This window comes from Oncorhynchus nerka, linkage group LG22 (genome assembly GCF_034236695.1).
Source record: "Oncorhynchus nerka isolate Pitt River linkage group LG22, Oner_Uvic_2.0, whole genome shotgun sequence".
Classification (NCBI taxonomy): Eukaryota; Metazoa; Chordata; class Actinopteri; order Salmoniformes; family Salmonidae; genus Oncorhynchus; species Oncorhynchus nerka.
Window position 1 is genome coordinate 81,963,759 of NC_088417.1, and position 14,401 is coordinate 81,978,159.

The 14,401-nt window shown below is 44.2% G+C and overlaps 1 protein-coding gene across 9 annotated transcripts in view; it reads left to right on the forward strand.

Annotated features, from left to right (window-relative positions):
• LOC115105854 (PDZ and LIM domain protein 5-like) overlaps nt 1–14,401 on the forward strand; it is a 163,800-nt gene that overhangs the window by 1,271 nt on the left and 148,128 nt on the right. For all 9 annotated transcript variants that reach the window (XM_065007466.1, XM_065007467.1, XM_065007468.1 and 6 more), the window contains exon 2: nt 7,854–7,959. In XM_065007466.1, coding sequence (XP_064863538.1) covers nt 7,861–7,959 — 99 coding nt within the window. In that variant the 5' untranslated portion in view covers nt 7,854–7,860. The remainder of the gene's footprint in view (nt 1–7,853; nt 7,960–14,401) is intronic.

A 14,401-nucleotide genomic window follows, 5' to 3' on the forward strand; every position in this document is an offset into this window, starting at 1 on the left:
GATCCTTGACCCACTGTTATTGATTAGGTGATTTGCACATTTGGAGAGGTTAGGAAGGAAGTCAAAGTTAAAGGTTGTCCCCATCTTTGCAGGGTTTTTCTTCTTAGTAAGTCCCATATAATTAGTATCCACTATCCATCCGATTGGATATACTCTGAAAACATGTTGATTACCAGATGGTTAGTGCCATGTTATCCTCTTGGTGAACTCTAGGTTGGTGCTGTTGGGCTTGTAATTACCCCTGAACCCCAGATGTATTTAGCTCACCTCAGCCCTGGGTCACACTGGAGAGGAGAGAAGGGTGCCTTATATGAATACCTCATGCCATGTGTACATGTGTGTGTCTGAGGTGGGGGAGTAATGGGTCTTGTGTCCTGTTGTCCTCCAGGAGTATGACCCTCTGCCTCTATCCCCCTCCCTTACTCATGAAATACACCCCACAGTCAGAATATTTGTCTTCTCCTTTTAAAACTGAAATAAGAGGCCCTGTCAGAAACAAAGTATTGGCAATGTCTGTTTTAGTAGCTGAATCATTGTGGTCCACGTCACCATCAGCCTGTTATCTTTTATGGTGTTTACTGATGTCCCAGGCGGCTATGCTAACAAAGCTAACATCTACGCACATCCCAAAACTATAATATAAACTATAAACTATAATATTTATTACGTACAAACACAGTGTGTGTGGACGTGTTTCATTAACGTAACACTTTTTCAAGTTCCTGTAAAAACTCCAATCAGTTTTGAAATAAAGATTTATTCACCCATGATGCATCATCTAGAGGGGTAGTTGAAGTTAAGTTAATTGCTTATATGCCTTCAGAATGAGGTTGTTATTCTCAAACACCCCCCTTTCCCCACATGGCTGGCTCATTATCAAAAGGCTAAAAAGGTCAAATTGGGAAAAAATCATTACATTTTGTTCAAATTTTCTAATCTAAAATATTTTAATTTGATGTGTTATGTTTAATTCAGGCCTTTTAATTAGGAGAGCAATGTTACAAAATATTAGTCATTGTTTGTAACTTTTTGGGATTTTATGCAAATTGTGGTAAAATTAAATAGATAACTTCAGATCCTAATCTCAGTGATCCATGAGGACACTTTTGGAAAAATTACACTTGAGAATTTGTTAGCCAAATGTCAGTTTCGTGAGAATGACCCCCTTAGTCCAACCATTTGAAAGCATGTTTACCCCTACAGAGGTGTGTGTGTAGAGATGTACTTGAGCTCTCTCTTGTCCAGTCAGAGTTTTGGCTAACTCCTTCCTCTATGTAGTACTTCCTGGACATGAAAACTCAGTTTGAGTCTGGACTTCTGCTGTCTCACTCACTCCTGTGTCACAACTCAACTAACAATGATTTAGTTGTTCTGTACTAACAATTCTGCTCATTTCAATGGAAAAAGGAATGTAAAAATTAGAGGTCGACCGATTAATCGTCATGTCCGACTAATCAGGGCCAATTTCGAGTTTTCATAACAATCGGTAATCGGCATTTTTGGACGATTATGGCCGATTACATTGAGGCACAGTGCGGTTTATGACTTCAAACCTATCAACTCCCGAGATTAGGCTGGCAATACTAAAGTGCCTATAAGAACATCCAATAGTCAAAGGTATATCAAATACAAATGGTATAGAGAGAAATAGTCGACGTGTCATAATTCCTATAATAACTACAACCTAAAACTTCTTAACTGGTAATATTGAAGAACTGAGAATATTGAACCACCAGCTTTCATATGTTCTGAGCAAGGAACTTAAATGTTAGCTTTTTTACATGGCACATATTGCACTTTTACTTTCTTCTCCAACACTGTGTTTTTGCATTATTTAAACCAAATTGAACATGCTTCATTATTTATTTGAGACTAAATAGATGTTATTAATGTATTATATTAAGTTAAAATAAAAGTGTTCATTGTTCATTCATTATTGCTGTATTTGTCATTATTACAAATATATATATATAAAAATCGGCCGATTAAGCGGTATCGGGCTTTTTTGGTCCTCCAATAATCGGTATCGGCGTTAAAAAAATGTGAATTGGACGACCTCTAGTAAAAATACTAAGGTTAAACTAATGCATTTCAACAGAGCATGAAAGGCTTGACTGCACCATGCATGCTATACTGTATGTCTGTGACTGTTGGTATAGTCAGTTCAGATAAAGCAACATTGGGGTCAGTAGGACCCCCCCCCTCCAAAGCCCATCAGTCATTGGGGAAAAAAACCTCTTGTTTGCCACTAACTTACCAGTCTAAAAAAGGTTAGCTGACATGGGCTAATTGAGCGACTATAAGTGAGTGACATAACATGAGAAAAACTGCTGATGCACAACCACATTTCAAAATTGCAACCTGGGTATGCTGCTATTCTAACTTGCAACAGTATGTTGAGACCTCAACGGGCTCCTCCCCAATAAAAATATATAAATATATCATTATAATTTTAGGAAAATGTATCCAAGGGCCTTCAAAAGAGGGGTCACATGCCACAGACTAACTTACTTTGATAAGTCAAGCGGCCAGCTATCTAAACCTGTAGTAGGCCTAATCATGGTTGAATCACCGACACCATTGATTTTGTTAGTCACTTAATAGCTGCAAACATTTCTCTCCACCCTATTGCAAAATGTGTAGAATTGCAGGAAATGAGCTGTAACACCGCGGCCCCTCATGATGAGTTAAGATTTTTTTTAAATCAAAGTAGCCCATCCCTGCCCTACAGTATGGCACATTCTTGCCAGGTGGTTGAGAAATGTGTCAGTCAAGCCCTCGGGCGTCCAATGATTGGCATTGGTGTTGAGTTTAGTTCGAACGCATCCCTGCTATTCCAGGGTGTGTCTCTGGCTCTGCCTGGCCCTGCTACTCTCTCCTCACAAGGTTCCAACACGTCCCTGGTCTTCTAGGGTGTGTCTCTGGGTCTGCCTGGTCCTGCTACTCTCTCCTCACAAGGTTCCAACGCATCCTTGCTATTCCAGGGTGTGTCTCTGGCTCTGTCTGGCTCTGCTACTCTCTCCTCCTCTAAATATTCCTGTTACATTGCACAACCTTCAATGTTATGTCATAATTACGTACAATTCTGTCAAATTAGTTCGCAAAGAGCCAGGCGGCTCAAACTGTTGCATATACCCTGACTCTGCGTGCAATGAACGCAAGAGAAATGACACAATTTCACCTGGTTAATATTGCCTGCTAACCTGGATTTCTTTTAGCTAAATATGCAACGACCGTCGATGATTGATTGTTTTTTATAAGATACGTTTAATGCTAGTTTGCAACTTACCTTGGCTTACTGCATTCGCGTAACAGGCAGGCTCCTCGTGAGGCAGGTGGTTAGAGCGTTGGACTAGTTAACTGTAAGGTTGCTAGATTGGGTCCCCCGAGCTGACAAGGTAAAAATCTGTCGTTCTGCCTCGTTACAAGGCCGTCATTGAAAAGAATGTGTTCTTAACTGACTTGCCTAGTTAAATAAAGATTAAATAAAGATTAATCGGTCAACCTCTTGTCACTTCCTAAGTGTGTGGTAGCCTGTTGTGTCAGTGAGGTGTAATGCTGGCATGACTCTGTGCTGAAACACTTTATACAAGAACAGTTTTGGATAGTGTTGTCACAATACCAGTAGTATTGCGGTACCATGGGGGACAAATTCAGAGGGGCATCGTGTCCTGTTCGCCCCGTCCCAGCAATGCTTGTTCCCGTTTTCTAAATGTTATGCGCATGTGCTACACCAAAAACCTATCACTGATATTCACACTCCTACTCAATACAACACATATTGACTTCACACTGTTCGCTGTATGATAGAATGCTGCATAGAATGGTTACTTTGCTCATATTCTTCTTTTCATTTAATGGTTTACTTCATTTAGGGGGTAGATCAGCTTTAATAGTGCAGATCGATTGTAGCTTCCATAAATGTAATTGTCTGCATAATTTCCAATCCCACATATAATGTTTTTTAAATTTATATACTACCAGTCAAAAGGGTTTTTCTTTATTTTTACTATTTTATACATTGTGCAATAATAGTGAAGACATAAAAACTATGAAATAAAACATGGAGTCATGTAGTAACCGAAAAAGTGTTAAACAAATCAAAATATATTTTATCTTTTAGATTCTTCAAAGTAGTGACCCTTTGCCTTGATGACAGCTTTGCACACTATTGGCATTCTCTCAACCAGCTTAACCTGGATTGCTTTTCCAACAGTCTAGAAAGAGTTGCCACATATGCTGAGCACTTGTTGGCTGCTTTTCCTTCACTCTGTGGTCCAACTCATCCCAAACCATCTCACTCCATCACTCTCCTTCTTGGTCAAATAGCCCTTACACAGCCTGGAGGTGTGTTGGGTCTCCTGAGGGGGCAAAGGTGTTGTCGTGCCCTCTTTAAAAACACTGTCTTGGTGTTTTATGATATAATTTCCAAAGATTATACCTTTTTTAAACATTTTTTAAACCAAAAAATATATATTAGTATATATTTGAGTTTAACCACAATATTTGTTGTATTATTTGTTCTGTCTTTTCTGGTGGATTAAACTGAAATTGAAAACCAACGTTCTATGGCTTGTTTAAAAAAAATAGCAATATTTTTTAGAAAATTTCATTTTGGAATAACCGAAAGTGAGAGGTTGTAATCTGAATAAAGGGAAGAAGGCCATTCTTGAACATGGGGTGAGACATTCTTACTTATCTGCTAGAGAACCAGTTTGGATCTAAGTATAACTTTTGTAATACTTTAATATTTAATAATTTCTGCACTCCAAATTCATATTCATTATATAAATAGGCCCTTTTAATTTTGTCTGGCTTTGCTCATATTTGAAAAGACCAACTTCTGATTTGGCTGAAGGAATGGGAGGAAGGAATATACTGGACATGCATAATGATCTGCAAGTCATTGTGGCAGTCAGGGGAAAACTGCATGAAACATTCTTTACTTATCAGTTAACACACAGACCCTCTCTCCCTCACACTCACCACTCTCTCTCCCACAAACACACACTACTCCCAACTTTAAAAACGTTAGGCACCAAATGGAATGTAAGGAGCACCAGAAATAGATTGATTTTGAATCGTTTAGGCTTATGAATCCTAAGCACATCTCATGAATAGCAGACCTTGAAGGAGTTACCACATATGCTGAGCACTTGTTGGCTGCTTTTCCTTCACTCTGCGGACCAACTCATCCCAAACCATCTCAATTGGGCTGAGGTCGGGTGATTGTGGAGGCCAGGTCATCTGATGCAGCACTCCATCACTCTCCTTCTTGGTCAAATAGCCCTTACACAACCTGGAGGTGTGTTGGGTCATTGTCCTCTTGAAAAACAAATGATAGTCCAACTAAGCACAAACCAGAAGGGATGGCATATAACTGCAGAATGCTGTGGTAGCCATGTTCTAAATAAATCACAAACAGTCTCACCAGCAAAGCACCCCCACACCATCACACCACCTCCTCCATGCTTCACGGTAGGAACCATACATGCAGAGATCATCCGTTCACCTACTCTGTGTCTCACAAAGACACGGAGGTTGGAACCAAAAATCTCAAATTTGGACTCAGACCAAAGGACAGATTTCCACCGGTCTAATGCCTATTGCTCGTGTTTCTTGGCCCAAGCAAGTGTCTTCTCCTTTTTGGTGTCCTTTAGTAGTGGTTTCTTTGCAGCCATTCGACCATGAAGGCCTGATTCACGCAGTCACCTTTGAACAGTTGATGTTGAGATGTGTCTGGGCTGCAATTTCTGAAGCTGGTGACGCTAATGAACTTATCCTCTGCAGCAGAGGTACCACTGGGTCTTCCATTCCTGTGGCGGTCCTCATGAGAGCCAGTTTCATCATAGCGCATGATGGTTTTCGTGGCTGCACTTGAAGAAACTTTCAAAATTCTTGACATTTTCCGTATTGACTGACCTTCAAGTCTTAAAGTAATGATGGACTGTTGTTTCTCTTTGCTTATTTGAGCTGTTCTTGCCGTAATATAGACTTGGTCTTTTTATCAAATAGGGCTATCTTCTGTATACAACCCCTACCTTGTCACAACACAACTGATTGGCTCAAACACATTAAGAAGGAAAGAAATTCCACAAATTAACTTTTAACAATGCAAAACTATTAATTGAAATGCATTCCAGGTGACTACATCAGGAAGCTGTCATCAAGGCAAAGGGTGGCTACTTTGACTTTTTGGGATACTACATGATTCATATGTGTTATTTCTTAGTTTTGATGTATTCACTATTATTCTACAATGTAGAAAATAGTAAAAATGAAGAAAAACCCTTGAATGAGTAGGTGTGTCCAAACTTTTGACTGGTACTGTAAGTATTCACACCCCTTAGATATGACACTCCAAATTGAGCTCAGGTGCATCCACTTTCCTTTGATCATCCTTGAGATGTCACTACAACTTGATTGGAGTCCATCTGTGGCCAATTTATGGTCAGGGGGGTGCCCATGAGCCCAATGGCCACTCTGACAGAACTGCAGAGTTCCTTGGCTGAGTTGGGGGAACCTGCTAGAAGGACAACAGTATCTACAGCACTTCACCAATCTCGGTTTTATGGGAGAGTGGCCAGACTGAAGCCACTGCTGAGGAAAAAGGCACATGACAGTACGCCTGGAGTTTGCAAAATGGCACGTGAAAGACTGAGAGCATAAGGCAAAAGTCTGTGGTCTGATGAGACATCAAATGTAACTCTTTGGTCTGAATGCAAAGCTCTATGTCTGGAGTAAAACAGGCACAGCTCATCACCTGTCTAACACCATCCCTACCGTGAAGCATGTCGATGGCAGCATGCTGTGGGGACCCTTTCACACCAGGGACTGGGAGACTGCTAAGGATAGACGGAAAATTCAATGGCACTAATTACAGGCAATTGAATCCATTTTGAATTCAGACTGTAACACAACAAAATGTGTAATAAGCCAAGGGGTATGAATACTTTGTGAAGGCACTGTAACCATGTGTTATCTTTCAAGAAGTATTTAACAGACTAATAACAATACTGTTATGAAAGAAGCCCTGACATTTAGCCCATCGGGCTTCCATGGAATCAGCTAAGTGAAGGATTTTGTGACACTGCAGATATTTGGAGCTTTGCAGACTTTGGTCTTAAGCTTATGCACAGCAATGTTCTAGAATATTGGACCATTGGCTTTCATACTTTACAAATTCTCAGCGCAGTTCAAGAAATGTCTCAAACTATCAACTCATTCAAATGAATAGAGGACGTGTCCCGGAGCCACGCTGCTTGAGAATTGTGGGGAGGTGAGCAGAGGGCTGTGCTTCCCTGTGGATGGTGGTCTCAGAGCCGTGTAGCTACGTCACAACAGGACGCTGGACTATCACGTCTCGGCGGCTGTGGACTATGTTTTAGGCTTTGTAGTTCTCCTTCTCAGTAGGGCCGGGATGATACCAGTATCACTATACTCGTTAGAAAGGAAACAAAACACAAAGCGGATTTAACATCTTTAGGAAAACAACCCTAATGCTGGAAACAAACGTCACATTTATTTATTTTCCAAAACTATAGCACACAATAATGTACATACAGCAGGTTTGTAAAGGACCAAAGAGTTTTGCTTTGTTTTGCTTCGGTCTTCTTCGTGTTTTAAATGTTTCAATGGAAACACTGGTATTGTTGCAGGTATTGTCACAGCCCTACTCTTCAGTGACCCACTGAGAACAGCTGGTACTAGTGTGTTTTTGCTGATGTTTTATGTTTCTTATTCAATATTAGAACATTGTAGATGGGAGTGTTGGAGTGCCTTGTCTTCTTCTTTATAACCTATAAAGGTCCAGCTTATTAATGTTTTGCCTCAATATGTTTTTGTTTCTCTAGGAGAATCATGAACAGCAACTACAGCGTCTCCCTGGGTGGCCCCGCCCCCTGGGGCTTCAGACTGCAGGGAGGAAAGGACTTCTGTCTGCCCCTCACTATCTCACGGGTGAGTCTCTCTCTCTCTCTCTCTCTCTCTCTCTCTCTCTCTCTCTCTCTCTCTCTCTCTTTCTGTCTCACCATTTCTGTCTCGCACTCTTTCTGTTGTTCTCTCTGTTTCTCTCTCACACACACACACACACACACACACACACACACACACACACACACACACACACACACACACACACACACACACATGTTCTCTATGGTGATTAAAGGGCCATGCTCACTATGCCTTCTGGCTCTATGGTGATTAAAGGGCCATGGTCACTATGCCTTCTGGCTCTATGGTGATTAAAGGGCCATGGTCACTATGCCTTCTGGCTCTATGGTGATTAAAGGGCCATGGTCACTATGACATCTGGCTCTATGGTGATTAAAGGGCCATGGTCACTATGACATCTGGCTCTATGGTGATTAAAGGGCCATGCTCACTATGCCTTCTGGCTCTATGGTGATTAAAGGGCCATGGTCACTATGACATCTGGCTCTATGGTGATTAAAGGGCCATGGTCACTATGCCATCTGGCTCTATGGTGATTAAAGGGCCATGGTCACTATGACATCTGGCTCTATGGTGATTAAAGGGCCATGGTCACTATGCCTTCTGGCTCTATGGTGATTAAAGGGCCATGCTCACTATGCCTTCTGGCTCTATGGTGATTAAAGGGCCATGGTCACTATGCCATCTGGCTCTATGGTGATTAAAGGGCCATGGTCACTATGCCTTCTGGCTCTATGGCGATTAAAGGGCCATGGTCACTATGCCATCTGGCTCTATGGTGATTAAAGGGCCATGGTCACTATGACATCTGGCTCTATGGTGATTAAAGGGCCATGGTCACTATGCCTTCTGGATCTATGGTGATTAAAGGGCCATGGTCACTATGACATCTGGCTCTATGGTGATTAAAGGGCCATGGTCACTATGCCTTCTGGCTCTATGGCGATTAAAGGGCCATGGTCACTATGCCATCTGGCTCTATGGTGATTAAAGGGCCATGGTCACTATGACATCTGGCTCTATGGTGATTAAAGGGCCATGGTCACTATGCCTTCTGGATCTATGGTGATTAAAGGGCCATGGTCACTATGACATCTGGCTCTATGGTGATTAAAGGGCCATGGTCACTATGACATCTGGCTCTATGGTGATTAAAGGGCCATGGTCACTATGCCTTCTGGCTCTATGGTGATTAAAGGGCCATGGTCACTATGCCATCTGGCTCCATGGTGATTAAAGGGCCATGCTCACTATGTCTTCTGGATCCATGGTGATTAAAGGGCCATGCTCACTATGTCTTCTGGCTCTATGGTGATTAAAGGGCCATGGTCACTATGCCATCTGGCTCTATGGTGATTAAAGGGCCATGGTCACTATGCCATCTGGCTCCATGGTGATTAAAGGGCCTGTGCTCACTATGTCTTCTGGATCCATGGTGATTAAAGGGCCTGTGCTCACTATGTCTTCTGGATCCATGGTGATTAAAGGGCCATGCTCACTATGTCTTCTGGATCCATGGTGATTAAAGGGCCATGCTCACCCTGCCATCTGGCTCCATGGTGATTAAAGGGCCTGTGCTCACTATGACATCTGGCTCTATGGAGATTAAAGGGCCGTGCTCACTATGACATCTGGATCTATGGTGATTAAAGGGCCAGGGTCACTATGACATCTGGCTCTATGGCGATTAAAGGGCCGTGCTCACTATGACATTTGGATCTATGGTGAATAAAGGGCCATGGTCACTATGCCTTCTGGATCCATGGTGATTAAAGGGCCTGTGCTCACTATGACATTTGGATCTATGGCGATTAAAGGGCCTGTGCTCACTATGTCTTCTGGATCCATGGTGATTAAAGGGCCTGTGCTCACTATGTCTTCTGGATCCATGGTGATTAAAGGGCCTGTGCTCACTATGTCTTCTGGATCCATGGTGATTAAAGGGCCTGTGCTCACTATGCCTTCTGGTTCCATGGTGATTAAAGGGCCTGTGCTCACTATGCCTTCTGGATCCATGGTGATTAAAGGGCCTGTGCTCACTATGTCTTCTGGATCCATGGTGATTAAAGGGCCTGTGCTCACTATGTCTTCTGGATCCATGGTGATTAAAGGGCCTGTGCTCACTATGTCTTCTGGATCCATGGTGATTAAAGGGCCTGTGCTCACTATGTCTTCTGGATCCATGGTGATTAAAGGGCCATGCTCACTATGCCATCTGGCTCCATGGTGATTAAAGGGCCTGTGCTCACTATGTCTTCTGGATCCATGGTGATTAAAGGGCCATGCTCACTATGCCATCTGGCTCCATGGTGATTAAAGGGCCTGTGCTCACTATGTCTTCTGGATCCATGGTGATTAAAGGGCCATGCTCACTATGTCTTCTGGATCCATGGTGATTAAAGGGCCATGCTCACTATGCCATCTGGCTCCATGGTGATTAAAGGGCCTGTGCTCACTATGTCTTCTGGCTCACTATGCCATCTCCATGGTGATTAAAGGGCCTGTGCTCACTATGTCTTCTGGATCCATGGTGATTAAAGGGCCATGCTCACTATGCCATCTGGATCCATGGTGATTAAAGGGCCTGTGCTCACTATGTCTTCTGGATCCATGGTGATTAAAGGGCCATGCTCACTATGCCATCTGGCTCCATGGTGATTAAAGGGCCTGTGCTCACTATGTCTTCTGGATCCATGGTGATTAAAGGGCCTGTGCTCACTATGACATCTGGATCCATGGTGATTAAAGGGCCTGTGCTCACTATGACATCTGGCTCCATGGTGATTAAAGGGCCTGTGCTCACTATGCCATCTGGCTCCATGGTGATTAAAGGGCCTGTGCTCACTATGACATCTGGCTCCATGGTGATTAAAGGGCCATGCTCACTATGCCATCTGGCTCCATGGTGATTAAAGGGCCTGTGCTCACTATGCCATCTGGCTCCATGGTGATTAAAGGGCCATGCTCACTATGCCATCTGGCTCCATGGTGATTAAAGGGCCATGCTCACTATGCCATCTGGCTCCATGGTGATTAAAGGGCCATGCTCACTATGCCATCTGGCTCCATGGTGATTAAAGGGCCATGCTCACTATGCCATCTGGCTCCATGGTGATTAAAGGGCCATGGTCACTATGCCTTCTGGCTCTATGGTGATTAAAGGGCCATGGTCACTATGCCTTCTGGCTCTATGGTGATTAAAGGGCCATGGTCACTATGACATCTGGCTCTATGGTGATTAAAGGGCCATGGTCACTATGACATCTGGCTCTATGGTGATTAAAGGGCCATGCTCACTATGCCTTCTGGCTCTATGGTGATTAAAGGGCCATGGTCACTATGACATCTGGCTCTATGGTGATTAAAGGGCCATGGTCACTATGCCATCTGGCTCTATGGTGATTAAAGGGCCATGGTCACTATGCCATCTGGCTCTATGGTGATTAAAGGGCCATGGTCACTATGCCATCTGGCTCTATGGTGATTAAAGGGCCATGGCCTTCTGGCTCTATGGTGATTAAAGGGCCATGGTCTATGCCATCTGGCTCTATGGTGATTAAAGGGCCATGGTCACTATGCCTTCTGGCTCTATGGTGATTAAAGGGCCATGGTCACTATGCCATCTGGCTCCATGGTGATTAAAGGGCCATGGTCACTATGACATCTGGCTCTATGGTGATTAAAGGGCCATGGTCACTATGCCATCTGGCTCTATGGTGATTAAAGGGCCATGGTCACTATGCCATCTGGCTCTATGGTGATTAAAGGGCCATGGTCACTATGCCATCTGGCTCCATGGTGATTAAAGGGCCATGCTCACTATGTCTTCTGGATCCATGGTGATTAAAGGGCCATGCTCACTATGTCTTCTGGCTCCATGGTGATTAAAGGGCCATGCTCACTATGTCTTCTGGCTCCATGGTGATTAAAGGGCCATGCTCACTATGCCATCTGGCTCCATGGTGATTAAAGGGCCTGTGCTCACTATGACATCTGGCTCCATGGTGATTAAAGGGCCTGTGCTCACTATGTCTGGATCTATGGTGATTAAAGGGCCATGGTCACTATGACATCTGGCTCCATGGTGATTAAAGGGCCATGCTCACTATGTCATTCTGGATCCATGGTGATTAAAGGGCCATGCTCACCCTGCTATCTGGCTCCATGGTGATTAAAGGGCCTGTGCTCACTATGACATCTGGCTCTATGGAGATTAAAGGGCCGTGCTCACTATGACATCTGGATCTATGGTGATTAAAGGGCCAGGGTCACTATGACATCTGGCTCTATGGCGATTAAAGGGCCGTGCTCACTATGACATTTGGATCTATGGTGATTAAAGGGCCATGCTCACTATGCCTTCTGGATCCATGGTGATTAAAGGGCCTGTGCTCACTATGACATTTGGATCTATGGTGATTAAAGGGCCATGGTCACTATGACATCTGGATCCATGGTGATTAAAGGGCCGTGCTCACTACGCCATCTGGCTCCATGGTGATCAAAGGGCCATGCTCACTTTGCCATCTGGATCCATGGTGATTAAAGGGCCATGCTCACTATGCCATCTGGTTCCATGGTGATTAAAGGGCCTATGCTCACTATGACATCTGGATCTATGGCGATTAAAGGGCCGTGCTCACTATGACATCTGGATCCATGGTGATTAAAGGGCCGTGCTCACTTTGCCATCTGGCTCCATGGTGATTAAAGGGCCTGTGCTCACTATGCCATCTGGTTCCATGGTGATTAAAGGGCCATGCTCACTATGCCTTCTGGATCCATGGTGATTAAAGGGCCATGCTCACTATGCCTTCTGGATCCATGGTGATTAAAGGGCCTGTGCTCACTATGTCTTCTGGATCCATGGTGATTAAAGGGCCTGTGCTCACTATGTCTTCTGGATCCATGGTGATTAAAGGGCCTGTGCTCACTATGCCTTCTGGTTCCATGGTGATTAAAGGGCCTGTGCTCACTATGCCTTCTGGTTCCATGGTGATTAAAGGGCCTGTGCTCACTATGCCTTCTGGATCCATGGTGATTAAAGGGCCTGTGCTCACTATGTCTTCTGGATCCATGGTGATTAAAGGGCCTGTGCTCACTATGTCTTCTGGATCCATGGTGATTAAAGGGCCTGTGCTCACTATGTCTTCTGGATCCATGGTGATTAAAGGGCCTGTGCTCACTATGTCTTCTGGATCCATGGTGATTAAAGGGCCATGCTCACTATGCCATCTGGCTCCATGGTGATTAAAGGGCCTGTGCTCACTATGTCTTCTGGATCCATGGTGATTAAAGGGCCTGTGCTCACTATGTCTTCTGGATCCATGGTGATTAAAGGGCCATGCTCACTATGCCATCTGGCTCCATGGTGATTAAAGGGCCTGTGCTCACTATGCCATCTGGCTCCATGGTGATTAAAGGGCCTGTGCTCACTATGTCTTCTGGATCCATGGTGATTAAAGGGCCATGCTCACTATGCCATCTGGCTCCATGGTGATTAAAGGGCCTGTGCTCACTATGTCTTCTGGATCCATGGTGATTAAAGGGCCATGCTCACTATGTCTTCTGGATCCATGGTGATTAAAGGGCCATGCTCACTATGCCATCTGGCTCCATGGTGATTAAAGGGCCTGTGCTCACTATGTCTTCTGGATCCATGGTGATTAAAGGGCCATGCTCACTATGCCATCTGGATCCATGGTGATTAAAGGGCCTGTGCTCACTATGTCTTCTGGATCCATGGTGATTAAAGGGCCATGCTCACTATGCCATCTGGCTCCATGGTGATTAAAGGGCCTGTGCTCACTATGTCTTCTGGATCCATGGTGATTAAAGGGCCTGTGCTCACTATGACATCTGGATCCATGGTGATTAAAGGGCCTGTGCTCACTATGACATCTGGCTCCATGGTGATTAAAGGGCCTGTGCTCACTATGCCATCTGGCTCCATGGTGATTAAAGGGCCATGCTCACTATGCCATCTGGCTCCATGGTGATTAAAGGGCCGTGCTCACTATGCCATCTGGCTCCATGGTGATTAAAGGGCCATGCTCACTTTGCCATCTGGCTCCATGGTGATTAAAGGGCCTGTGCTCACTATGCCATCTGGTTCCATGGTGATTAAAGGGCCATGCTCACTATGCCTTCTGGATCCATGGTGATTAAAGGGCCATGCTCACTATGTCTTCTGGATCTATGGTGATTAAAGGGCCTGTGCTCACTATGTCTTCTGGATCCATGGTGATTAAAGGGCCTGTGCTCACTATGACATCTGGTTCCATGGTGATTAAAGGGCCATGCTCACTATGTCTTCTGGATCCATGGTGATTAAAGGGCCTGTGCTCACTATGTCTTCTGGATCCATGGTGATTAAAGGGCCATGCTCACTATGCCATCTGGCTCCATGGTGATTAAAGGGCCTGTGCTCACTATGCCATCTGGC